The sequence below is a fragment of the Mya arenaria genome, chromosome 3, assembly GCF_026914265.1.
Source record: "Mya arenaria isolate MELC-2E11 chromosome 3, ASM2691426v1".
Lineage (NCBI taxonomy): Eukaryota > Metazoa > Mollusca > Bivalvia > Myida > Myidae > Mya > Mya arenaria.
In genome coordinates, this window is record NC_069124.1 from 41,106,339 (window position 1) to 41,132,860 (window position 26,522).

The window sequence follows — 26,522 nt, forward strand, 5'->3', positions numbered from 1 at the left end:
GCTTTGGTTAGAAACGAGGTCTAGGGTCAGAATTATACCGGTTATGGTTTGAAACGAGGACAATGGTCAGGATTTGGTGTATATACAGACCTTTCTAAGCCGATAAACGACTTGCGAATTGCGTGTTAAGATGCAATGCTATTCAACCAAAAAGCAAACCATTTAGAAACAGGAAAAAAAACAATATGATAATGAAAACTACAAAGACAGGCCTAGTGGTCAAATATTTAAATATACAGTCGAATTCCTAGGGACTGGCGAAAATACCTCGAGCTTCGGAAAATTCGAGCCAAACGGGAATGCTTACATTCGGTTGAAAACAAAATCGGTCCTTAACATCCAGTTCGAGCCAACGAGGAAATCGAGCCAAGCGATTTCGAGCTAACGGGGTTCGACTGTACACCATGTTTGGAAGTCATTTGATAGGAACGAACTCCTGCTTTGGTTTCATTTGACCTGAACTACATTAAGTGACACTTAACCTAAAATATTTTTTCTTCAGATTTATAAAAGGGGTCACTCCTACCAACGATCTAGCATAAAAATCTGGAAAGGCCTTAATTGACTAGTCTATTTAGGCCGTTCGATATTTTCTGACATTTCTTAATTGCAGTAATGATCAGTAAATTTATGCTAGCTCGTTGGCAGGAGAGACCCCTTTTATAAATCCTTTTTTAGGTTAAATGTTAATAAATGTAGCTCGGGGCACATGACACCAAAGCAGGGGTTAATACCTATCAAATGATTGTGGGTACTAGGGTCCCAAGCGAAACTGAACGAGTGACACAACACGTACAAACACCACACACACACCATGTTATCCATGATCTCATAAAATGATTACTACGGTAATACTATTTTTTTAATTTCCTGACGAAATCACTGGTATGGACCAGATTGCACGGTGCAGTTGTTCCTTGTGAAGTTATCTTGTCCCTAGTAACAAGTGTAGAAGATTATGTCAAGATAAAATAGTTAGGTAATGGCACCAGGTCTGCGATTCCTTGCGCGCCTGGTTTTCTCTGGAAATGCTTAACTGGGTTTTACGAGTGTATTGTGATTTCAACTCTAAATAGCACATTGGAATTTGAAAAGTTTATCTTTTAAGATAAAACTGACAGCAACAGAATCGCTCAGATTGTTAAGAGTTTCGTGTTAGTTTTTTTTGTTTAAATTATTCAGCACTATTAAAGTGTTCTTCATCTCATTGAGCGTCTAAATTGATGTATTTGAGTGCCCATTAATTTCATCGATATGTAGATTTTCTATATCATAGCATTGTCACAATAATTTGTGCTTTTTCATTTCTTTTCTGATATATTGAATAGGAAGTTCTCAAACGTTACAGCCCGGACCAAAATTATTTGCAAAAAAGAAAGAGAAAAGCTTCAACTGTCAAAGTCTAAAAGGCAAAATCTATGTACTGTCAATGAAACAGCGAGTTTTTTTGTGAATATTGGGGAATTTGATTTCACATATTACCATCTTGACGTTTAAATTAAAGAAGTTAAAACATTAAATTGATATGTGTCATTTATGAAGATATGTTTTATAACGGGAAAATTCAAAAATGTTATTAGTTGACAGGCAATTTTGAATTCGGGAAAATTGATAAGAAGCGAGGAAGGTTTAATGAATGTTTTATAGATCATTTTGCCAATCTATCAATCACATAAATTAGGCCATAAAATAACTCATCTCTTCTTTGATAACTAGGTTCCCATGGTGTTTTGATTGAAATGACAGAAATTTGGGGTCTTTGATGCAAGTATATGTGCAAAACGGGTAATAAAATACGCCTGGATTTAATGAGAGACCGGGTGAATCCGGAGAATAAACGAACTGATTGAAATTCCGTGGGCGTGGTTTCGTTTGTCGTATATGGAAATATAAGTTTCATAAATGTTATTTAAACAACAAAACCAATATAAGATACGTCTCATTTACATTTTACCCAAATATTTCTACAATTTTCTTGCAAATTGATATCCAACAAAAAACAATTATGCTCGATCGCAGAGATTAATGAAACACGGGAAATGTTTTGTAATGGGATTGATTTTTAATTTCTTAAGAGTTGAAGTTAAATCAGTACATACTTGAATTAAAACCGAAATTCTTACAATTTCAACGCAAATATCTAAAATCATTGTTTGTCTATTTATTCAGCTCACTTATTTCATTCTGCTTTGGTCGGTAAGGATCATACGCGATTCATCCAACAATACAGCTGTCCTTTGCGCACACAAACCACAGAGTGCTCCAAAAGAGCCGAGATTATCCGAAATCCAAATATTGACACCCGCGTTTCAGAAGTTCGACTTTAACGTAATGATTACTGATGATTGGTTTTAGATTAAATTGATATAGACCATTAGTAGAGAATTGAGAAAATATGTTCGGTTTAGAAATAGGATTAATCATCATGTGTTATTGCTTGCGAAAAATCCTTAAAACAACATATCTGGCGACTGACCGAAGCTTTGCTTCGATATGGCATGGTCGGAAATGAGTATTTTGAGAACATATTTGGGTCTAGGTTAGAAAAGTATTAACTATTACGTCACTTTCTTTGGAAACAATTTGATGTGAAGATATGCGGTTATGTCACACCAAACGTATGAAAGAGGTGTAGGAATCCATGATCATCTAGTTAATGATAATTATCACCGCAGCATCAAATACACATCAGACAAAACGCTTATAATTAAGATTTGTTTGAAGTAATATTCTTTCGATTAGATAGAACAGCGAATCAGCGAACCGAGACGAATGATCATTTCCCCATTGGCTGAAGCGAGAGTTATAGCCCCTTAGGGCAAGAATCGGCCAAGAACCGCGGTATTCAAGTCCATAATACAGAAAAATAGCCAACGGTTAGGGACAAAGCGTACAAAGCGGTAGATATTGTCAATGAGACGGAATCTTATCTCAAACACTCGGGGGCGAAAGTGACTAAAGTCAACTGACTGTAGAGAAAACAAATTTGTCATTGATAGTGTACCAAACACATTCGTTGTATTTACGTCGTCTAGGGAGGAAGCTTATTGGAGTTGTAATCATTGTTACTGTTGTTTATACAGTGGATGTTTAAAGCGATTTTGTTTGTCAGATAAACAATTTGTTGGGAAACTTAGAAGCTGCGTTTATTTTGATTTGACAGTGATACAGTATCATACTTTAAATAGTGCAAGAAAATTTAGACACCAGGAGTGCAGTGTTAATTGAATAACATATTGGACAAAAGACGCAATTGCTTAAACTTTCATTTGTTTTTATACCGAATTAAGAAAGTGACAAAAAATAGTGATCGGTGAGAGAATGTTGCGATTTTAACACGTTTGAAATAACTGCGAAATGTCATAACTTTAAGAGACCACTAGCAAAGAGCGTTGTATTACTTTCAGATTTTATCGAGAAATTATCGGAAAATAATAGGGTTATTACATGATCAAGCGAAAAGCGAATGAAGCAAACGGAGACACTATTTAAACGATTATTGGCGAGTCAAGAGGTATTGGAAAAGAACAGAAATAAGGACTAGTATCAAAAAGTGTCCCACCGAGTTAAACGTTGATGATCCCGCTGTGAAGGAATTAGTACCAGATACAGGAATGAAGTGTGAATGACGGCAACTATTTCGGACTGGACTGCAAGTGGCCCCATTGAAACTACAGAGGTGCTAATTATACGTTTATTGGTTGAAGATATCTGCAATTAGTAGCTCTTAGAAAAACGTTGTGGTTCTGTTGTGTAACCCTGATACGATTTCATGGTACGATAACACCCATCTTTCGGACTGATTGACGGTGCAAGAGGAAATGTTCAATTTGTGAGCATTCAGGTGGTTTAATTCGAGCAGATTATCAGAAAAACGTGTGGATGTTCGCAGTGAATTTGATGATAATCTACCATCAGGGAGTCTATTTTGATTTTTCGAATAAGCTTGGTCATTGTACGGATTATTTATATTGTAAACCACATATGACAGTTTAAATGAAACCGCTGAGTGAAATTGAAAAGAACATCATTTAAGTGAAACACGCGATTAGAGCCGGTGTTAAGTTTTGCTCGCACGACCGCGTCCATTGAAGCAGCTCTCGTACGCTGTAACTCAAAATTTGGTACAGTGCTCTTCAGTTGAGCCAGAGCATTTGAGTAGAGAGCAGTGGGTGAAAAGCCGTTGACGTTATTGGTTAAAAGCTGAAAGTTTGCTACTCCATGCGACTGACTAGCAAAATGAAAGTAGATTAGTATTGGAGTATTTTAGAGGGAGGAAAAACACACGGCGAAGTGATAGTAGATGATTGATAAATGCAATTAAACATGCAGCGAAATACATAAAAAGCAACGATTTATGGAGAAAGAAATTGGAATAACTGGATTCTAGATTGATGTACAGATAGATACAAAGGTAGGAAGTTTGTGCTTTTTTTCTCTCATTGACTTCTTTTTTCGATAAATTATTTCTGTTTCTGATTTATTTAGACTTAATTGATGGACTAGGGTCGGTAATTACGGCGTTATTTATGCTTTCACTATCTGATAACATTTTCTGCACATTGCTTTCTGGAAGTATAATATTTCTTCGCATGAAAAAAGCAAAACAATGTTATGACTTTGTACGATACTACAGAACATAAACATTTACAAGTTATAATTAATGGATGTACTTCAAGCATTCATTTGAAAGCCTGTTGTAAATTGACAAGTGCTTTTCAAGTTTGACAGGGCCTCTTTAACGTATTCATTTATCATTTATCATTAAATTCACATTTGTTTCATATGTTCCATTACAGGTTTATTGATTTGAACAATTGGATTTAACAAAATGGATAGGATTTCGAGAACGTTGTGTGTGATTTTCGCGCTGTGCCTGGAACTTACAATGACTTGTGCGGAAACGATCGAATTTCGAATGTTGGAAGAAAACATTCCGGGGATATATGTGGGGAACATCCAAGAAAAATACAACACCAATAGGGATCAGCTCAGATTTTCTTTGCTCAAAGATGATAACAGCCCAAACGAAGATTTATTCGCAGTCGACGAAATTAGCGGCAATTTGACGGCAGTGCAATCTATTGACAGCGAAAGTCTATGTGAATTTGTGATAGACTGTAGAGTCACTCTCCAAATAGCAATTCAAACGGAAAGACAAGACGGCTTCTTTGATGTTGTTTATTGTGATGTAGTTATAGACGATATTAATGACAATGCTCCTACATATTTCCAAGACAGCTACACATTGCCTATCACAGAGGCTGTTCTCACAGGAGCTAGCTTCACTTTCGAAGGAGCAAGAGACATTGATACTAGTGCTGCATATTCAATCAAATCATACTCTTTGGAGCCAAAGGTTCCTGGAGACGCCTTGCCGTTTAGTGTCCGATTCACCACGAAACTTGATGGAGGTTCAACTGTTAAACTCATTGTCAATGAAATTTTGGACAGAGAAATCAGAGACAGTTATGAGTTTTATGTTATCGCAAAGGATGGTGGCTCTCCTCCGAAGCAAGGTTCATTATTTGTTACTGTGACAATAACTGACACCAACGACCAATACCCTGAGTTTGACCAGACGTCATATTCAGTTCGTGTTAAAGAGGAAGTTGCAAAAGATGTTGTGATTTTGACATTAAACGCCACAGACAAAGATATCGGTGCTAATGGTATTGTCAGGTATCGATTAAGCCCGAATCAACACACCGATCATCTGAAGTATTTTACCATGGGGGAGCTAACTGGACAACTCTCTATCAAAGAGAGGCTTAACTCAACGGACAAAAAATATTTCAAGCTCATTGTTGACGCCATCGACCAGGGTGATTCGCCCTTGATGACGCAAACCTTCGTTGAAGTTACCGTCTTGGACACCTCAAACAGTCCCCCAAGGATAAAGCAAACCCTCCTACCTAACCCACAAGAAAGTTATGCCAGTATCTCTGAGTACGCTAACGTTGGTGCCGTTGTTGCATACATCGCCGTCGAAGATCAAGACTCCGGACGTAACGGGGACGTTGATTGCGTCATTGAAAGTAATGACATGTTCAATTTGCCCAAGTATGACAATAAGGAATATAAAGTTACTGTAGCCAAGTCCTTGGACCGCGAGATCGCCATTTCACATGATGTGACTGTAATATGCATGGATAAAGGGGTGCCACCTTTGAGTTCTGAAGCCACTTTCACTGTTCAAATAGCTGAAGAAAACGATAATGCACCGACATTCAGACAACAGCGATATTTTGTTAACATGGATGAGAACAATGAACTTGGTGATAGAATTATAATTGTGTCGGCCTTCGACCTTGATTCTGGTATTAACAAGATAATCGAATACTCCTTGGATAAGAAAGCTGCTGAGTATGCTTTCGTCGACCCAGACACAGGAGAAATCATGGCCAACAAAATATTTGACAAAGAGTCTAAGGACGGGCAAGGGTTTTCATTAACGGTTTACGCCAAGGACAAGGGGGAACCAGCCCTTACAGGCACGGCGTCAGTTCTGGTCACCATACATGACGTTAATGATGAAAAGCCTGTCTTTGACCAGGGACTGTTCAGGTTTTGGATCGACGAGAACCAGCCCGCGGACTCCTCTGTTGGTAGACTGACATCAAAGGACAACGATATGGGAAGCCACGCCGTCACAAGATATGCCATGAAGCCTGATGGCACAATGGTCCCTTTTGTTATCATTGAAGATGGAACTATCAAGACTGATCGTGAGCTTGACCGCGAAGAAAGATCTCAATACACCTTTGACGTCATGGCGATTGACGTCGAGGATGAGACTTTGTTTGATACGGCGACTGTGACGGTGTTTATTTCTGATGAAAATGATAATGGACCAATGTTTGAATATCCACGTCGTGGAAATGACACGGTACGTGTTTTGTACCATACCACACCTGGAACTGTTGTTTGTCGCGTATTAGCTCAGGACAAAGATGATCCATCATTGGATAATGCCAGATTACGTTACTCATTGCAAACGGTGAACTCTACCAGTTTTTTTACCATCGATGCTAGTAATGGAAACATAATTCTGAAAGCTCCACTAGAAAACACTGATACTATTGACAAAACTTTCCTTTTGACCATTCACGTTAGTGACTCTGGTGACGTCAAACACACGGCATCAGCGACGTTACGCGCCGTCATTGTAGCAGATAACGGTACTTTACCAGCTATAGTGGGCAAAGAAAACAAAAACTTCATCATCGCCGCTGCTGTCGGCGCTGCCACTGTCCTAATTTCCTGTGGGATCATCGTCACAATCTGCATTATCCGTAACCTTGACTCTCGACGACGTCGGAACAACAAAGGCCACCAAAAAGCCCTGTCCGAAAACATGTACAGCAGAAATAATGAGGAAGTAGACAACATCTACCCGTTGCCCATGGATGGCGACAACGGGGAAAAGAAGCGAAAGGGGGTCAGCTTCTCCCTGGACGGTCAAGGTCACATTGAAGGTCACGTAGACTGCCAGATTACACAGAACTCCGAAGATCAGGGTAACAGAAGCTTCGACCAAATGCTACTAGAGGTAAGTTCTCATTATGTGCTACTCGACTTGAGTGATAATTGAAGATTAACTTCATATTTTATTTGTACAGTTTCTTCTCCAATAAAAAGTGATGTATCAATTTTTAAATTATGATGAGTCATGGTGTTCATTAGTCTTAAGGAATCACTAAAACTAGCATGAGTTTAATTTTAGTCGCTTTCACGCGTTTTAAATCGGTTTCGCTATCATAGATAATGATACAACTATTTTAACCATAAGTACAATTAAGACATGATCTAGAAGTAGGGAAGTTAATATGAAAGATATAAAACAAGCTTTATGATACAAATTATGATGTACTCAAGTTGAGGTGCTGTAAAAAGTTAAGTAAAAATACAAATTTAGTTGTTGAACTTCTCTGCAAAAGTTCTGTTTAACGAACATTATGCTATTTTATTACTATTTTATTGTCAGTGAAGAGACAGATAGACATTCATGATATTCACTGTTGGATAAAATCAGGTTATATCCGACTAGCTGATGCATTAAGGCCAATTGGTGTTGATAGTACATTATAGAAGTTTATTTTCATTGCATTTTTATTCTATTGCACACCTCGGGGTGTATTTCAGAGTTTAATGAACAAATTACAAACCCATACACATACGAAAATGACAAAATAATAACATTTAATGTCCTTAAATGCTCAAATTTTGTTTGCCTGCGTAACGTCGAACAAAGCGATCGAAAGGTTCTAAAACGTTATTATACTTCAATACGGACTTTCGAAAGTTTGAAACATAAGGTTAAAGTCTTTATTTTCGTTTATCTTTCTGTTTGGAAATTGGCATTCTTGTTTTTGATATTGCATGTTCAAAGAAACAAAAATTGGAGATGCTGCAGTTAAATTAATTATATCTATAATGTTATCTTTTGAAGGCTTTCAAAGATGCCGAGTGCAATTATCACATTTGCGATTTTTACAAAAGATCAAAATTATGACCTGCTTTAAAATTCGCACCTATATGTCTGTATGATGGTAATTGTCATTAGAAGATGTCTATTGTCATTGTATTAAGTGAAAAAAGTCATGATATGAAAACAATGGTATCATCTACATTTGACAATAGTTGTAAATAGTCATGCGTCAAAATATACACTTCAAAGATTTTTATCCATACCAATGCTATTCCCCCCTGGGACAATGTCAGGTCCTTAAATTTGGATGCATCATTTTTCAGAAATGTCATAAATGTTATGTATAAAAAAATAAAATGTAGCAATATTTATTCATGCGATCTTAGAACGCATGCAACTGCTCTTGCATCTTTGCAAGACCCCACTCACTACTTTTGCTATGAAAGATGAGAACCGGGTTTGATGACACAAAGATGCAGTGGTCTTATTTAGAAATATTGTTTTGCTGTGAATTATAAATGATACTTTTATTCCTGGCTGAAACAAGATATTCTAAAATGTTAATACTCGGACAAAAACTGATTCTACGCCTACAGCACACAGATTGCAAATCACATCAAAAAATCCAAATCCGAAATGGTCTCTCCAATCCTTAAGCGGGTATAGCCTAAAGTGCAGTAAACATGGTGTTGTACTTTAACTTCAGACTCATATATCGAAATGAAGAAGATATAGTTCATGCACAACACATTTAATTTAAGAAATAATGTTCTATTTTAAGGTTATTACTATAAGTGTGTATTTACCGAACTCAATGGGCCTTGAGTAACACTCGCCCCATATATTTGGTAAATGCATAGTAAAAAAACTATTTAACCCATTTACTAGCTTAATGTTTGAGATTATATTTTGTCTATTGATCCAGCATCTGGATATGCCGATTGACCTGAATGAAATCATTAACTTAATAAAACTACTGCCATTCCATTTGACAAAACATAATTTTGAACACTAAAAATGCTAGTATCAAGTTGGAGGAAGCTTTTATTGTCAGATCATTTTCACTGTGTTATTTAGAATATTATAGATCACTTTGAAGCATTGAGTAATCATTGAAGTTTTACTTTCAAACTCTAACGCGACAGTTTTGCATTAAAAAGTTTCCATGTACACAAAGAAGTTTAATTCTTTTAAAAACACGTTTAGAAGCCGGTCTCCGGGATCTGTTGTTTTCATTGTGTACATTTTAGAACATTATATTTCACTTTGAACCATCGATTAATCATCGAGTTATAACTTTAAAGCGATAAGTATTTACATTGAAACGGAAAACGTTTCGACAGACACACTCCTTGGTATTATTCTTTTTAAAAACAAGTTTAGAAACCGGTCACCGGGATCTGTTTTACCGTTCCAATGAAAGACGGACAATAGACGCCCCATAGCACTGTCCCTAACCCGTTTTCAAATGACAATTTCTGCAAGTAAGGTTCAATTTTCACATCGTCGGTCAGGAAGCTGTTTTGTTAACTGCATCGACAGACAGCAATCTGCGAAATAATGTGTCTCTTTTATATCGAAATTCGATTCACTTCTGCTATTTTTTTCTGTTCCCTATTGGAAAAATCCAAGGCGATTAATTGAAAATAGGTGACACTGGTACAAAAGGCAAACGAGTGTAAAATATTGATTAAAAAATGAAAATGAAATCTCGCCGTTGCATTAAAAATTTAAATTTACAAAAGTAACACAAAAAGCGCTGAAGCTGGGCGGATTTTTCTTGTAGCCTGCTCTTATGTCCGTGGGTAGTAGCTACTGGTGTGTCTATAATCTATGTACGCTCCGATGATTATTGAGGTGGTTTCACTATGGTCTTGATCGTAGACATGAATAGATGCCAAGCATTTGGTGAAACCTATCGCGTGCTTCAACATCGATTAGCAAGACGCGCAGTCATTGGGCAATTCTCCGTATTTCTTCCATCCCGATTACCAATTTCAGGCTGTTTCGAATGTTTATAGTCTGCTCGTATATTATATCAATTAGAATTACGTTTTATTGCTGCCGAAAACGTGTCGGACTTAATTAACAATTTCCTATTAATTGTTCTGTCAGTTTTGAATGCACGTGCAATAGCGACCCCAATGCGTGCGCGAACTACAAAAGTGTCCTAATGGACACGCGAAGTAAATGAGAAAATGAAAAGAAAAGCAATGCTCGTAGCTGAATGTGTCTATAGAGACTGTTTATATTAAATAAAATCCCATTGAACAAAATTGATCTGGAATTGATGATATTGCTTTTTTTATGTGTAGGTTACAATTGAAGGGTCTCAGGCACGGGAATTTTCCTTCTTTTAAGTAAATTGTCGGGCACAGAGCGCTTTAGGACTTAAATAGTCTAACGGGGACCGATTCGGTATTTTTTAGAAACTAAATGATTGTCTTATGAAATTGACAAAACTGTTAACGGCAATGTTGTCTCCTTATCAGAAGCGGAATTCTTGGGAGCCTCCAGAATAGCTGCAATTGTTACCATAGACAAACCATAACCCTCCATTACATTTATGTCTGTCAATTTTAAGAGTTTTGGCTATCGCAGATGTAGCCGTTTTATTACTTTTGCGAATTTAGTTTAAGTCTTATGCTTTCTTTCAAACGTTGCAAATGTATGTCTATTTTCTATGGTGAATAATGAATGCTATATATGTCGGGTTTTGTAGACAAAACACATCAGACCAAAAACTGAACAGATTTGCTGTTCCATCTGGGGGTTGAAAACATGTTTTCTGCGTTTTATTCCACTCAAGATGATCTGTTTTTGTTTTCAATCAGTACACCTGCTGAGAACCATGCGACTACCGTTAAAATGTCATTAGTTTAATCCTCGCTTCAGAAACATTGATACCGATACAAATAACCCCATCTTTAATTTCGCACACTCTTTGCGTTTCCGCCTCTTACCGCCTTCGTTGCCGATGCGGTCGTCACTTCGCCGACCAATCAGATGTTTCGTAACTTTTTACGGAAACCACCGAAGAAAGACACTCGGGATGATTTGTGATTGTAAAATTATTTAAATTTCCACACGAAATTTCGTGGAGTTCTATCTTGACATGATAAGATAACAGTGCTGTGCTCACATATCGGAAATCAAACCATGTTTAAATCACAAGCGTGTATCTTATCTGAATTTGCAAAACTAGTTATATATTTCAATGCAATTCAGTTAAAAAAACGTTCGAATGGCAGAAACATAAATTTTCGCTTCGGGTAATATTTTAGTATTAATGTCGAAATTTAATATAAATGCTAATAGGTTTTATGCCAAAGGCACATTTCAGGAAGGGAAGTTTCTCACCAAATGGTATATTTTTATAAACTGTTGGCAAACTAATGACAAATATGCTCGGGAGAAATAGCTTCCAGATATTAAACAGTATTAGGATGTAGATATCATCTATCTTTAGTAAAATACGACACATTTACGTCAGCTACAAATAAAATAATGTGAAGCAAAATATTTCTTTATCAGTGTTTCGCATGCTCGTTTCTGTAATAATTTAACACCGTTTTGTTTGGACGATTCACACGAAAGATGGTGGTGCTGTATCTGTTTAACTCTCTGTCTTGTTGCCGATAACGAAAATAAAGTAAACGAACAATCTAACACATTTGATGTTCACGTCATAAGCATTTTCAATGACTTTGCAGAAAGATATTTCTTGGGATAACTCGGTCAGACGTTTTCTGTATCATTAAAATACGCACGTATTTGTAATAGAGATGGAATTTGAGGATGAAATTGAAGAAATACAAATCAATGGACAATTGAACTGAATAATTTCAGATCCATGACAATAAATGTCTCCAAATCTTTGATCAAACCATCGGCAAGGCTGATAACGTTTAATCTAATCGAATATTTGTCTTTTAACGTCTTGTGAAAATGAAGATTGCTCATTGAGCTGCTATGAAGAAGATCTGGGCTTTTATTAGTAAACATGCCTTTGAAAGTGTCATCAAATGGCGATAAAAAGTTAATATCTGTTATTTCCGTATTTAATGAAGATACCGAACATCTCGGAACGACATTATTTCAATGCGGGTCCGGACCGTGAACTTAGGTTTGAACGAGCTTGTGTGAAGTTTTAGTATAAACTAATTGCATGTTGCCACCTATGTGTTTTATTGTGTATCGATAACAACCAGCAACCTTAAGCTTTGTACATTTTTTTATAAATTTTAAGACAGCTTTATCAGGTCAGGTCTTTCTCAATGATATTGAGTCCGAATAAAAATTAAGTTAATTATTCTTTGATACTGGAATATAAGTACTTCTATATGCCATCTGGTATTAAAGATACACTTCTACATAATGACTGGTCCAATCATAGGTTAATGTAGTCATGAACATGTTTTACCGAATGAACATTGCCACTACAACAACTACAACAACAATAACAAGTAAAACATCATCATAATCATCATCATCATCATCATCATCATCATCATCATCATCATCAACAACAACAACAACATCAGCAGCAACATCAGCAGCAATATCAACAACATCATGATCAGCAGCAGCAACAACAACAACACAAATAACTAGTAATTCAAATAAATTATGCAATACTTGTTTTAAATATTTTGTTGAAACCATACAATTTGTATCAAAATTCACCACAGTGAGAATCATTTCTCAGCACAAATTTAATATTACTCGTATTTGCCAATGATTTAACGTGAAACGTAGACCTATTATCGCACCACGAACACTATTTAAACATTTTAAGTTTCGTTGAAAGTTTTCAAATGATCGCACTGGGACCACTAGTGATGGATCTGCTCTTTGCCCCAACCAGCTGTGTTTTCATTCGAACACGTCCCATCCATCTTTATTTACTGTCAAATTATAATTCTCAAAAAGCATAATTTGTATTAATGGCCATAGAATAAATTGATATAACAACATTGTTCACGCTTTTATTTTTGTTATAGAGATTCAGGCTCTAAAGAGCATATTGAATTTAATGTTGCGTAGAATAGTTGATGTGTTTCTAATGGATTTAAGGGATGCAGTTATTTAAGTAAAAGAATGCAATGAGTTTCATAGTCATATAAATGACGTCTGTGGTCTTTTATATTGAGTCTTGTAAACCATAGTCTTTATAACAACTACTTCGTTTGAAGCCAACATTTTGATATCAAAGCAAGTGATATCGTCAGCATATTCCTTTGACGTTCGTACTCCAGATGTTATTATATTGTTGTTGTTTTTGTCGGCGTTTTTACCTTACTGCCTCGTTTTATGAAGCTATTCCATTCACTTATTCTTTGAACGCGTCGTTCATTTCCTATTAAAAAACATATCAATATGAGATTAAAAAAAAGTATAATGAAAGTTGAATTTAAATCTATTTTTGAGTCTTTCAAACCTTGTATTTGATTGACAAAAAATAGCCGATCATGTCATTATGGTTATGACAACGTGTTATTACTGTTAAACCCTGATAGCATTTTTGTATTCAATTAAAACTAAATTAACTTTAAACGAAACCAGCAATTATTGCATTGTAGTTTTCCATTATGAAGCGAAGGGGTGAAAACCAAACAAATACACATACCAAGGCTGCACATCAGATAAGGCGAAAACTACATGAATCAACAAAGCCAGTAATTTCACTGCAGTTTAGAGAACAAAATTGTGCATTTTAAAGTTTTATAAGATGTATTTTATCTTTTGTATAAGGTTTCAGAAATGTGAACCACGATGTCGCGATATACGTTCTATTGTGTTATTCAATACTATGTAAATGTGATGATATCGCCTTTTATAATTCGTTAAAATTTTATAATTTTAATAGCGATTAAAACCAACTTCACCGGCCAGTTTAATAAACAATTTTGCAAAATTATTTTAATCTAAAAATTATCTGCAAAATGAGTTTGTAGCAAGGTCAATGGTTCTCGATTTGAATGAAATGGGAGAAGTCGTCTCCGATACTCTTAATGGTCAGATGGAAACATTAGATTTTAGAAAAAGCTATTAATGGAGGGTCCATTGAAACATAAAGCCAGCATTACAAACGTCGTTTTCTCCTTTTAAAAGAAGTATATTGTTATAGGATATATTTGATATAGTCTACTTGTTATAGGATATATTCGATATAGTCTTCAGTTTCTTTCTAACTTCCTTTCTCTCACACATTTCTGTTTACAACTTACGCTTATTGCCCGGCTTTATGACGATTGTGTATATATTTTACCATCAAAGGCTCAATATACCAAACAGCGCAAAGAAAAAAACAACCACAATCCACTGTAGACTCAGTTACGCAATAAGTGTTATTTATCCCATCAGAAAAAAGTTATAACTTGTTTTCGGAGGAGATCTTTTTCAATTTGCCCAGGAACTTCATAACAATAAAGTGCATTAGCCGACAATGGAAAGAAGGGTGTTTTTTCAGAAGTCTGATGCAAACCATTGTTATTTGAGAGGAACTTGACTCATAGAGTCCCAGACAGAATTACAGGAGGTACATTAGGCCTGTATCAACACTTCTGGAAATAATTTGAATATGTTTGAATTAGTGCCGAAATAGGAACAATAAAGTCCCCATAAACAACAAAGAGACCCGCGGGAATAATTGATGCACCTTCTTAGAAGTTTCTGAGGAACGATCTATGACAATGTCTTGTCTCGTTTCCAAATGTCTCGAGTACTTCAGATGCCTGCTTCATTGGTTGGAATGAATTCATACTTACATAAATTGAAGAGAATGCGGAAATATGTTGTTCCTTCTTTCTCGAGTGCATACATTTGTTCCAGTTAGCGTAATTAAGTGGGCTTTGATCGTGGCAAACAAAACAATACAAGCAGGTGAACAAGTTCTCACACGTTCAGATAGGAAAATGTGAGTGCTTGTCGTGTTTTAATAGGCATATGTGGTTTTAAAGGAACTATCGTTAACGTCCGAGCATTCACGATAGGTCAAGAATGATTCCGTAAGTTACCGACAAAGGTTCGGCATATTACGTAAGCAAAGGTCATGGTCCAAGTATTGCAAACACAATCGAAATATTCGACCATCTCCGTCAAGCTTGTTCAGAAGAAAATGTTAAATAGCTTTGAACTACATAATGATTAATTTAATCTTATACGAGCACTCAATCTTTCTGGACAGGCCTCTTGATGCTACAAAAAGGTCAAGGTCACTGCTTTGATGGGTCAGGGCCTTTATGCTCCGTCACGTCTCATTGGTGACCTCACGTCTGCTAGTCTCGTTACCGGACCCTTGGTGATTGATTTGATTGGAATAATTAGAGGTGTGGGAGCGAGAATCCTTAATTGTTTGTTAACAATAAAAGCAGATAAAACCTTTTTGCACTATCCCGTTGAAATATCCTTCTATTTTTTTTCTAGCCTCGAAATTAGTACCACGTGCCTTTGAGTGAATACGTTTTTCCCTCAAATGTTAGTTTTAATAAGATGGAGTGAAGTTGATTTCCAAGACATTAAAACATTTTGAAAATAAAACACAATTATCTACTGACGTAAATAATTTACCAGTTCCCAGTTTGGAACTAAAATACACTTGTTTAAAAACGTACATAAATTTGCATGTTGAGAATTTGAAATTGTTACTCGAAGCAGGAAGATGGAAATAAATCTTTTAAATATCGGTTTCATGTTGCGAAATTACCATATTAAAAATGTAACTGTGATGTAAAGCGCAATTTGGGCCTTATATTTACTTGGTAAATTAGGTTTACAATGCTGCAATGTAATTAAAGAAGAAATATTTTACGTCACACAATAAAAGCATCCTTGAAATTGTTGACATAATGCAAAACTTCTAAAATATGATATTTTGATTAAATCTTAAACACAAAAAAGTACGGTTTAGAATTGAAGTATGGAAGCGCATATCGCATTTACCGATGACGTGGTCATGTTGTCTTTTGACTCGTTTTATGTCGACTTGTGAGTTATAACACGACATGTCGCAATAACTATACCGATTTGTTCTCTTATTAGCTAAATATATCGGCATGACACCACGATCACATCACCTGAAGATATAACACACGCTTCCATAGATGTGACCAAGTTGCCCAATTGATATGTTTTATGTCGACTTGACGAGTCATAATGCGACATTTTACCAAATGTATTCTTACTTATTGCCTAATCAACTGGATAGTTTGACATTATTTTATCGCACAAACTAGCTGAACACACCATGATAAGTGTCGGTGTAAATAAAGTCTGGATAATGCGTCCAACATAATTTGTTGACAAAAAAGTCAACACATTCTGGCCAATGTGGTAATATTTGCACTGCATAACGACAAGCCTACATTATCACATCATCAGACTATACAATATACGCTTCCATAGTTATGCTATGGAATAGCTGGTTTTACATAATCTCTGCATATAAACAGTTTTGAATATATTTTGCTGTATCATGTAGTTTTGGGTTTCATTATCATTCTATGGTAACCGTTATTCAAATATATGAAAAGAAGGCATTAATTATACACCAGGGATCTGAATAGGTGGTATATTTTCATTACAATTCCGTTTAAATTGAATAATAATGAAATACTTCAGACATTTGAATAGGTTCCTTTTGTGCAAATCACACACAGAAACCAAATCAACACTTACTAATTCAGGAGTGATATGCGCATTTTATTCATTACCTTTAAAAGGAAGAAATTCAGCCGGCTTCTGAAATTATCACTGCAAAATGTTCGGAAAAAAGAACACAAACAATACTTTCATGAAACATTCATTAAGTATGTACTTTGGTTTTAAATGTTCACTCTTTGTTACATTTTTCCGGATTTTTACAACTCATTTTCATGCTGAAATCATTTGCTTGCTCTGTAGGATATTACCGGAATGTTCTGTCTTCAAACGCAGAAGCGAATCAGTATTACTTGTTAAAAGATTTACGATATTTCATTGAAACTGGTGCAAATTAGAAAATAGTTTTGGCAAAGGCCCGTGTCATTATTAGAGAAATGCGTTTTATGGATAGTTGATCTTTAACGAAACACATTTCTGCATCCCATAAACATTTCTGCCAAATTGTTTAACCCTGACTCACAACAAAAATGCTCTATAACTGTTATCCCAATAAAGTTCCTAACTAACAATTAAAAAACCCATTGACCTCACTATAACACAAAAGATTGCGGAGACCTACGTTTATTTTCAAAATTTTAGTAGTTTTTACAAAATATATTTCATCGCTGAAGCATCGCATCTAATGCGTGAAAGGGTATAATATTTCACCATACCCGGGGTACCATTTCAGTTAATACCATGTTCGCATCACCGCTAAAGTAAACCCCAGAAATGATGACCCTACCTTTATTTACATACAATAACCATCAAATACCAGCACAATGCTTACTTAATTACACGGATATTATGTGGGTTACCACAACTTGGGAATGGTAAATGTAAATCTTAGAAACGAAAATCCCATAAATCTAGGATTCGTTTTGCCCAAACACATGTTTTGCTATTGTTATATAACATTACATTGAGAGTTTGATTGATTTGTAGGGCACAAAGGATATAAAGAGCTATAGTTTAGTCACCGTTTTTGCAGAAACCCGTAGTAATTTTACTATGAGTAAACTTTCAAAACATATAAGAGGACCATTGCAATTTGTTTTTAGGAGTAATAAATACAGATGAGATATATCTCCCCCCGATATTATTAGTTTTGTTATCTGACGGGCAGCGTTTACATTCCCGAAGTAACCGATGATTTTAGCAAAATGAAAACGCGTTGCCCGGGTCACCAAAAGCAATAAAATACGTTATATTTACAAAAGCAGCAGACAGGAGCAGAACATCAACTACAAACGAAGATTCGGTATTCACAATAATGATAAAAGCTTGAAAATTGAATCCATTTTGATGATCGGGCAGTGGTCGTAAATATGTCCAAAACCTGTACAATGCGGTGCGATATTTCAGGGTAAAGCCAATTACACTGAAACTCTACCCTACAGTAATCCGGGAAAATGTCTCTTTTTCGATTTCCTGTGAAGTTTTACTTTAGATCGTTCCGGCACCTTGCTTTGCTATCATAGTTTTCCACCAGGAGTCCATTGGAATGGCATTTCTGATAGTTTACAAATACTCAGCATGTGGTTTTGACAATACATCATATTGGAATGACAATTGCTATTCCGAGACACATTCAAAGTGAGAGATATTGCACAACTATGTTGGCCATTTATTAGTTATTATGTCAATATTGTCATCTTAATAATTGTTTTCTGAACAATAATTTCGTTGCTTCAACAACGCTGAACCAAAATCGACATATTTAATCTGTAAAAGGAGATTAAACATGATATAACTGTCTAATACACCAATTGCAGGAAATTAAAAAAAAACTTCTGAGAAACAGGCAACGCATAGATTAGAACTTCATTGCACAAATTTGTGGCTGTTGTTTTGGACCACACATTTCACAAAACTAATTTTTCTCAAATCCAAATTTCAGTTGTCACAATTTCACTTATTTGTGAAAGAATGTGATAACAAATTTCACATTTGAGAACAATAATATTTTTTACGCAGAACTAAAAAGATAAATATGGTAACTTATTCATTTGTGAATTATGGGATATTTTGTTAATTTTGTGGACAAACAATGGCCAATAAGATTGTTTTTGTATAAAGTAAAGTTTAATAGAAAGTGATGATGTCAACTCGCTATAACAATAGGTTCTTCATCAGTGTCAGATAATATTACATTAAAAAGTAGTATCATTATGTAAGTTGTGACAATACGGCACCCCGATCATATGGAATTTCAAAGTCCCAGTCATGCAAACGCTTAAATAATATCCTATCAGTATCGCCTGCAGCCTCTCCGATTACCAGACATGCAATGAAAAATCAGTTCTTGTGAACTTGGCATTTACCATATATGAACATGATCAGATAAATATAAGAAAGGAGATTTCATGACAACAAATGGTATTTTCTGTTGACTCAGGGCAGCTTTTGGCTCCAAAAGATCAAATAAAACTAATCTTTGATTACTTCCATTTTCTGTCATTCAGTCGATTTTCCTTAGAAATGTGATTCTGGCTAGGAACCCTGGCGTATAGGTCTTTGTAATGTCGGAAAGGGATTTCATTAGTAAGGATTATTTTCTTCTTTTGATCGATGTTTTTGTACATTTCCGAGTTGACTTAAGATTGTGTTAAGCATAAGATTGTTATTTCCTCGGATTAAGTTACAGGAAGTCCAATATTTCTTCTAAGATGCGCAAATACACAACATCCTTTCATCAATAATTCACGGCTGGTGCAAATCGTTCGAAGCAATATTGTTTTCTAAAAAACAACCCTTTACCCAAAAGACTCTTTAAGAGTTCTAATTAAACTCGATTCCAAATTTCCTTTGTTAAATTCTTCAAAAAAACTTGTACCGTTTTGTGAATCTTTCTCACGAATAATAATGGGAAATATTCCGTTGATGGGGCTTATGAGGGATTAAGCTGGGAATCCATATATTTACCTTCTAAAATTGGCTGAAAAAATAAAGAAAGGTACTTAAAAACAATCTGCATATAATTCAAAGCATAAAAACCTGGCTCTAATATCATTTTCGGGATTATTTTTCAATAATGTAGTTTAACGTTTACGTATAAGAATTTTTGAAGTCATTTATGACGGGATTAAGGGGGATTTCTTGGTTGTAATAAATGTTCTTGGAACTTGTCAGATATTGCATAGGTTGGAAGCTTTTTGGCTGCTTGGCTATTAGGATATTTGTTCAGGAGGTTTTCAGCCATAAAGTCACTTAAGCAGCTTGATAGAAACATAGCGTATCATGGCCTTCAGGAAAGTGAACCATTTGAAAACGATATTATTGCACTTGTTCGAGGAAAAATATTAAGCGAATGCACGTGTTTCTCGTGTTGAACACGCTGTTTTATGAGAATAGCATTCGGGTTTCATTTATTTTAAACCCTTCACAAGAAGCTCATTGGTAGGATTCTTCATTGTGCATTAGAATGTATGTATTTTGATGCACGGGTAATTCACCTAAAAACTGCCTCGTTTTAATGGTTTAATTAAGAATAAAACGCGGAAGGAATATTAAGAGTCTGGGCACATTTAAAAGAGCATTTCAATGAGCATTTAAATTACCTTCAAAATAGTAAGAACTTCTTTGCTAAATATTCAAATGTGTTTAGAATCTCGTATATCTTATAGTCAAACTAGACAAGTTTTCCCCCAAGTTTGGGTTAAAATGTACATATTCTCGTTTTTAGCTTCCTCATAACTTGAGATTAACGTTGTTAACGTACGTATAAAACTTAAAGATAAGCGTATAAAGGTCCGTTCAACGAGTTTTCTTCGGTACCAAAAATGAACTTACATTAATAACAAAAACTATATGTACAAAAATGGCCTTGCCCACTTACTCCCGATTTGATCATATTTATAGTATTGATTTATACCGACGACAAAACCTATCTTGCTGATTTTAATCATAAAATCAGTGAGCTTTAAACCATTTATTACCCCCTGATTATGGTTCTGTTCTGGGTTCACGGGCGAGAGTTCGTTTGATTTGACAGGTCGTGAAAGTTTTAAAGCGAAAATGAATTATTTTTTATCGTCATGCGGTGAGCAAGTTTAGATATATGAAAACTTATATCAGTATTGAAATAGTCACTACATCTTTACATGCAAGTTTCGTAAAGTTCTCTATTTTTTCCTCAATTTGCATAAAGCACTCCCTCACAATAAGTGTGAATTGAATACTGTTATTTACAATAAGAAATTTGTAATAAAAATGATCACAAATAAATTTCCTCAAACCTCTCAGAAAAACCCATATTTCTCAAATATGAATTCTTGTCCACATAGCTGCAATTAAAATGTGTGATTTTGTGAAATGTGTGGTGAAAATTGATTTTACATAATTAAATACAAATCCTTTTAAAAGTTCTTGATCTTGCTGGTGCTATAAGAGAATGCGTAATGGAAAATGCTTTTGTTCTATGATTTTTTAAACCTCGATTATTCCGCCCCCTCCCACCCCCACGTCGTCAAATAATAAATTAACCAAATGCAACGATGGTAAAACCGATTGACCGAGTCTAGATTACACTGATAGCGTTCATATAATGTGATAAAAACTAAAATATACACGAGTTTGATACCCGATACATGCAACCGAAAAGCAGAAATCATAATGACATTTTAATGTTCACAAAACCTACTGTTGTGGAAAGTTATAGTTTATACGTATCTATATATATACTCTATCTCTTATTATCATCTTCATATTTTTGTAATTACGATCAATTTTGCGATTTATTGATCGAGTTTATGATAACAGAATGCACTTTTGAATATTTTGTAACATCTGTTGAATTATGCAATAAAGGAAGGTTTTTGAAAATCATATACTCTTAAGGTGACAGTCAACTAGGTAAATCATACTTCTATTATTTTTTTCACGATTACATGCTTGAGTAAAATCATGTTATTATAATTTAAGCCATTAACGCACATTTTTAAATGAAGCGCACTTCAAAGAAATTAAAGATGCATATGTTTATAATTATAAACGCTCACGTTTCAAGTAAAACGAAAAAAAAACTGAAACGAAACTGGTTTTAAAAACTTAAAAACAGTTAATATGGTATGAATAGGTATAACGCCTTTTTGACAATAAAAGGCTGGATCGAGTTACGGGTATTTACAAAACCAGCTATATCATCCAGCTGACACTGTATAGTACAATGAAAATAATAAATATGTTGCCATGAAAACGCATTTTGTGGCTTATTAAAATTCCTTATACGAATTATATAATGAGTTATGAGATTATACAAATATAAATAACTCTTACAAAATCATAAAGAAGTTTAAAAAAAATATTTGATGCATTTAATTGCAAATTAAAGCAAAGAAAACGAAAAAAGAGCTTATATACTTTTTAATTCTTACTGAAATTTGGTCGATGAATTTAATCATTCTGGATGCTAAATACGAAGTTTAGTTTTTTAATCAAACCATGGAAGGAAAGATGATATGTTTTGAACATTTGCTCAACTTTAACCTTCACAAACGTTTCGTGTAAGCATGTAATTTAGCCATACCAACTAACCACAAATTGGTATATATCAAATACACCCTCATCAAAGATCTGTGAAAGTTTTCAAAATTACAATTGTTTCGTCCAAGCTATATTATAACTACCGTTTTATTTTCGTACATCATTTGTATTTAGTTTCGCCAAAGCCGAAAGCTATACAAGTTTTATTAACCCTCGTCTTTTTAGAAATTAGTCGTATTGAATGTCCTCCAGTTTTGTTTCACTTTTTTTCTTTACGTTTAAATGGATAATTAAAGTCAACTATAACCGCGTTATAATAACTCGGCTCAAAGATGTGAAGGAAAATTGAATTCTAATAAGAAGAATTGACAGTGAATTATCATTTTTGACAATTTGTATTCTATCAACTAAAGACTAGGTGTGATTTGTTAACTGTGACTTAATTAAGACTATCCATCCATCAATATTGAGGCCACATTATGTTTATTTTGATTGAAATACAGAATTACAGATGTAAATACACATACTCCTCCTCCTCCTCCTCCTCCTCCTCCTCATCATCATCATCACCATCATCATCATCATCATCATCATCATCATCATCATCATCATCATCATCATCATCATCATCATCACTATCTAACCATTCCTTCCTCCATTCCAGCCGCCACCACAGTACCAGCAGTTGGTTCCACCGTCGGGGAAGCTTGACGACTGCCACTCGGACATGTCGGGAGAGAGCAACGGCGACAGCGGCAAGGGCGGCAGCGACGATGATCTCCAGATAAACAACCTATCCTTCACCAGGGATGGTACGTAGTTCCGGTCAATATTTTGTCTCGCTTCCAGTTAATATTTTGTCTCTACGATTAGATTAGATAACCTGGTTTGGTTATAAGTGCCCACAATAATCTATACGTGCTAGAGTAAGTAAATGGACCGTTTAGGATAGAGCATAGGACACGAGCTTGATAGTTGAATTTACATTAGTTGACTATGGGTCGTCTCGTCTTTTAAATGGAAATCATCTAGTGCGTGGCGGTTTATTGCAAGCGGCATTGGTCATTTCGAAGAAGAACATTTATTCAATAACAATATATACACCATATATGTTTGATTGAGGTCAATTTGATCTATAGTTCGAATGACTTCGAATGAAGGCAGCGGTGTTGCTTAGACTAAAAAAAATTTTTTATTGTGCAAACATGTTGTAACGCCGTTCTTTATTTAATTGCAGAGGCTCACCGCTCAAAAGACAGATGGAACAACAGTCGAATTCCGTCCGGTACAGAACTGAGGTCATTTCCGACACGCTACTCACATGGCAACAATTCCCTTCCGCGACAGAAAATAGTTCCCTTCTCATTCAACAAGTCCACGCCGGCATACAACGGAAACAGCTTGATAAACAACCTATCGCCACCGCCGTCGGCATCTTCATACATGATGCCAACATTTTACGAAGACGAGAGTCGGTCTTCGTCTGGGTTTCATAGCAGTATTGACTCAAATTCAAATTTGAATTTGAATAATTTGAGAAGTGGCGGGAAAATAACTTTGAACCGAGGCAATATGCCGGACTGTGTAGTGTGATTCAAAGGCGGTAGAAATTGAAACAATGATTATCTGTGATACATTTTTATCTACAAAAAACCTCAACGAGGCTAGCTTTCTGAGCATTACATATAGACTTATTCAATGCTCAGGATTGGACTTTTATCAGAGACACACAATTCTCAATGTGCCAAATGCATCATTTATGGAGAAAATCGACGATTTACAGTATTACCGACCAAGAGAACTTATATGGTGAGTGAAGAAGTTAATGCTTTTGATAAGTTGACTAATATTTTTGGGATGAGTACTTTATTCAAATAGAGTTTAGCTGCCGGTGAAAACAAGTTTCGATTACCATGTTATCTAAGGTATATCTGAATTGGTTATCGAAACGAAACAATACTTTAGTACAAGATAACAAAGTGATACGAAAGCAGACATGGCTGTCTTGCTCAAGGCCATTCAAAGGACAAGATAGTCCACTCGAGCAAATAATTTGAACATATTTTACCTTCACGACTTGAATTCATTTGAATTATTATGGAAACAATGTCCCTATGTTCGCATGCTAAATTATACCTAATCCCAAACTCCCAAAACTTCCCGGGATTTTAAAATTGTCAATAATTATACCTTCATGTTATTAGAAGAGACAGAAAAAATGGTAGACGTAATTTCATTAAAACGGTATAAAAACATGCTACGCTCTTCTGAGGAAAAGTCTTGACAATGTAATTCTGTTGTTATTTCATTATTGTTGAATATTTGCAAATTATCTTATTACAGCGCTTCGGGAATGTTGCCGCCAATTGAGTGCTGCACGCTTCCCCCATGGATCGACGGAAGTTTCCTCGGGCGCCTATTGGATATGTCGTCGGCGGAACGTGCCACTGTGCCGGTGCCGACGGCCTTGACACCCCATAGTCGCCGCAAGCAACGATTCTACCTCAGTCCTGATTTCTGAAATCACACATGACGGCGTCCGAGACACCGGACGTCTTTTTTCTGCAATATTTTTGTATTGTGTGGATACTGGAAAACAATTTACCCATTCAACCATGTACTTTATTAAGACGGGTTTTTGCAATGTTGATTTAGTGCATATATATGAAAAGAATGAGTATTTGCAACGAAGTGAAATCTATGCAGAGACTGAATTATCGTGATAAAAGACAGTTCGGCGAAAATAAATGTAATTATTGTGCTAATAGTGACACTGATTGGCAATGAAAGAATTTGTAATGGTGCATGGAGGATACAGTAATTTGTTGGACTGTTCAGCAAATCGTTCTTTTTGTGTGGAATTCATTTGGATGGAAGGTTGATAGAACTTGACAAAAAGGCATGTGCTAAAACAATAACCACTGCTGGACACAACAAAAATAACCAATTATACTTATCACATAACTTATTTTACATGGTCAGTCCGACCCTGATAAGTCTAATTAATGTTCCCTTTGATGTTGCACCGCAGGCGGGTCTTTCAAGTATACATGTACAAAGAAATACTCACTGCATCCATAAATAATTGTTTTTGCCTGCTGCGCAACCACTCATGTACTGTGGCCGGTCATTATATGATAAATGTTAAGATACTTAACAACTGGACCGCGCTTGATAGGTCTGTCAGACCAGGGATTTTGATTAATGACCTTTGAGATTGTAACAATTCTTATTATTACAATCACTGCATGATACTATTTCGGTACATTTATATAACAGTGTAATGACCCACTTTGTACTTCAGAGGACCAATTGTTTTTTCTTTGTTTTTTCGGAACATGAATTTCAACGTATACACTCATAAAATGAATTGCACTCTTTGTTATGCATACGATGTTGAAGATGAAACTCATTTTTTTGCCGAACATGAATTTGAACTCATTAACTCATAAAATGAAATGCACCGTTTGCCAAGCATGCGATATTGAAGATGAATTTCATTTTTTATTTATTTAAATTACACATGTCTATCACATTTGATCGCTTATGTCTGAATGTTGTGACGTTTCGTGTCTGTTATTTTTACTAAATATTGCCAGGATATGTTTGATTGTATAACATATAGAGAGAAATCCATGACAAACTAATGATATAGAAAACTCTATAGACATGCATGCAGACAGTCTTCCTTTTTATATATTAGAACTGAAATTACTTGGTAGTTACATTTGCAAGATTTCTGAACATGCGATTTGTCTGTATAATTAGAATGATTTATGGTATTATATAAACGGGATCGATTTGTATCATACTATTATATGAAATGAAATGAAACTTTTTTCAGTCAGTGCAATTTTGTGTTCAATATGATATAAAACTGATTAGTCAGTAAATATGATTATGACATTTTGTTTTATCTGTATATATAGTATTTTATTGATGACTTTACTAATATGTCATTAAA

General features: G+C 35.3%; 1 protein-coding gene across 1 annotated transcript; it reads left to right on the forward strand.

Annotated features, from left to right (window-relative positions):
* Window positions 1–3,479: 3,479 nt before the first annotated feature.
* On the forward strand, window positions 3,480–26,522 carry LOC128227182 (protocadherin-7-like). The gene is made up of 5 exons (XM_052937457.1): window positions 3,480–4,414; window positions 4,800–7,552; window positions 23,223–23,370; window positions 23,796–24,367; window positions 24,902–26,522. Exons 2-4 carry the CDS (start codon window positions 4,832–4,834, stop codon window positions 24,149–24,151), a joined length of 3,225 nt encoding a protein of 1,074 aa, XP_052793417.1. The 5' UTR covers window positions 3,480–4,414; window positions 4,800–4,831; the 3' UTR covers window positions 24,152–24,367; window positions 24,902–26,522.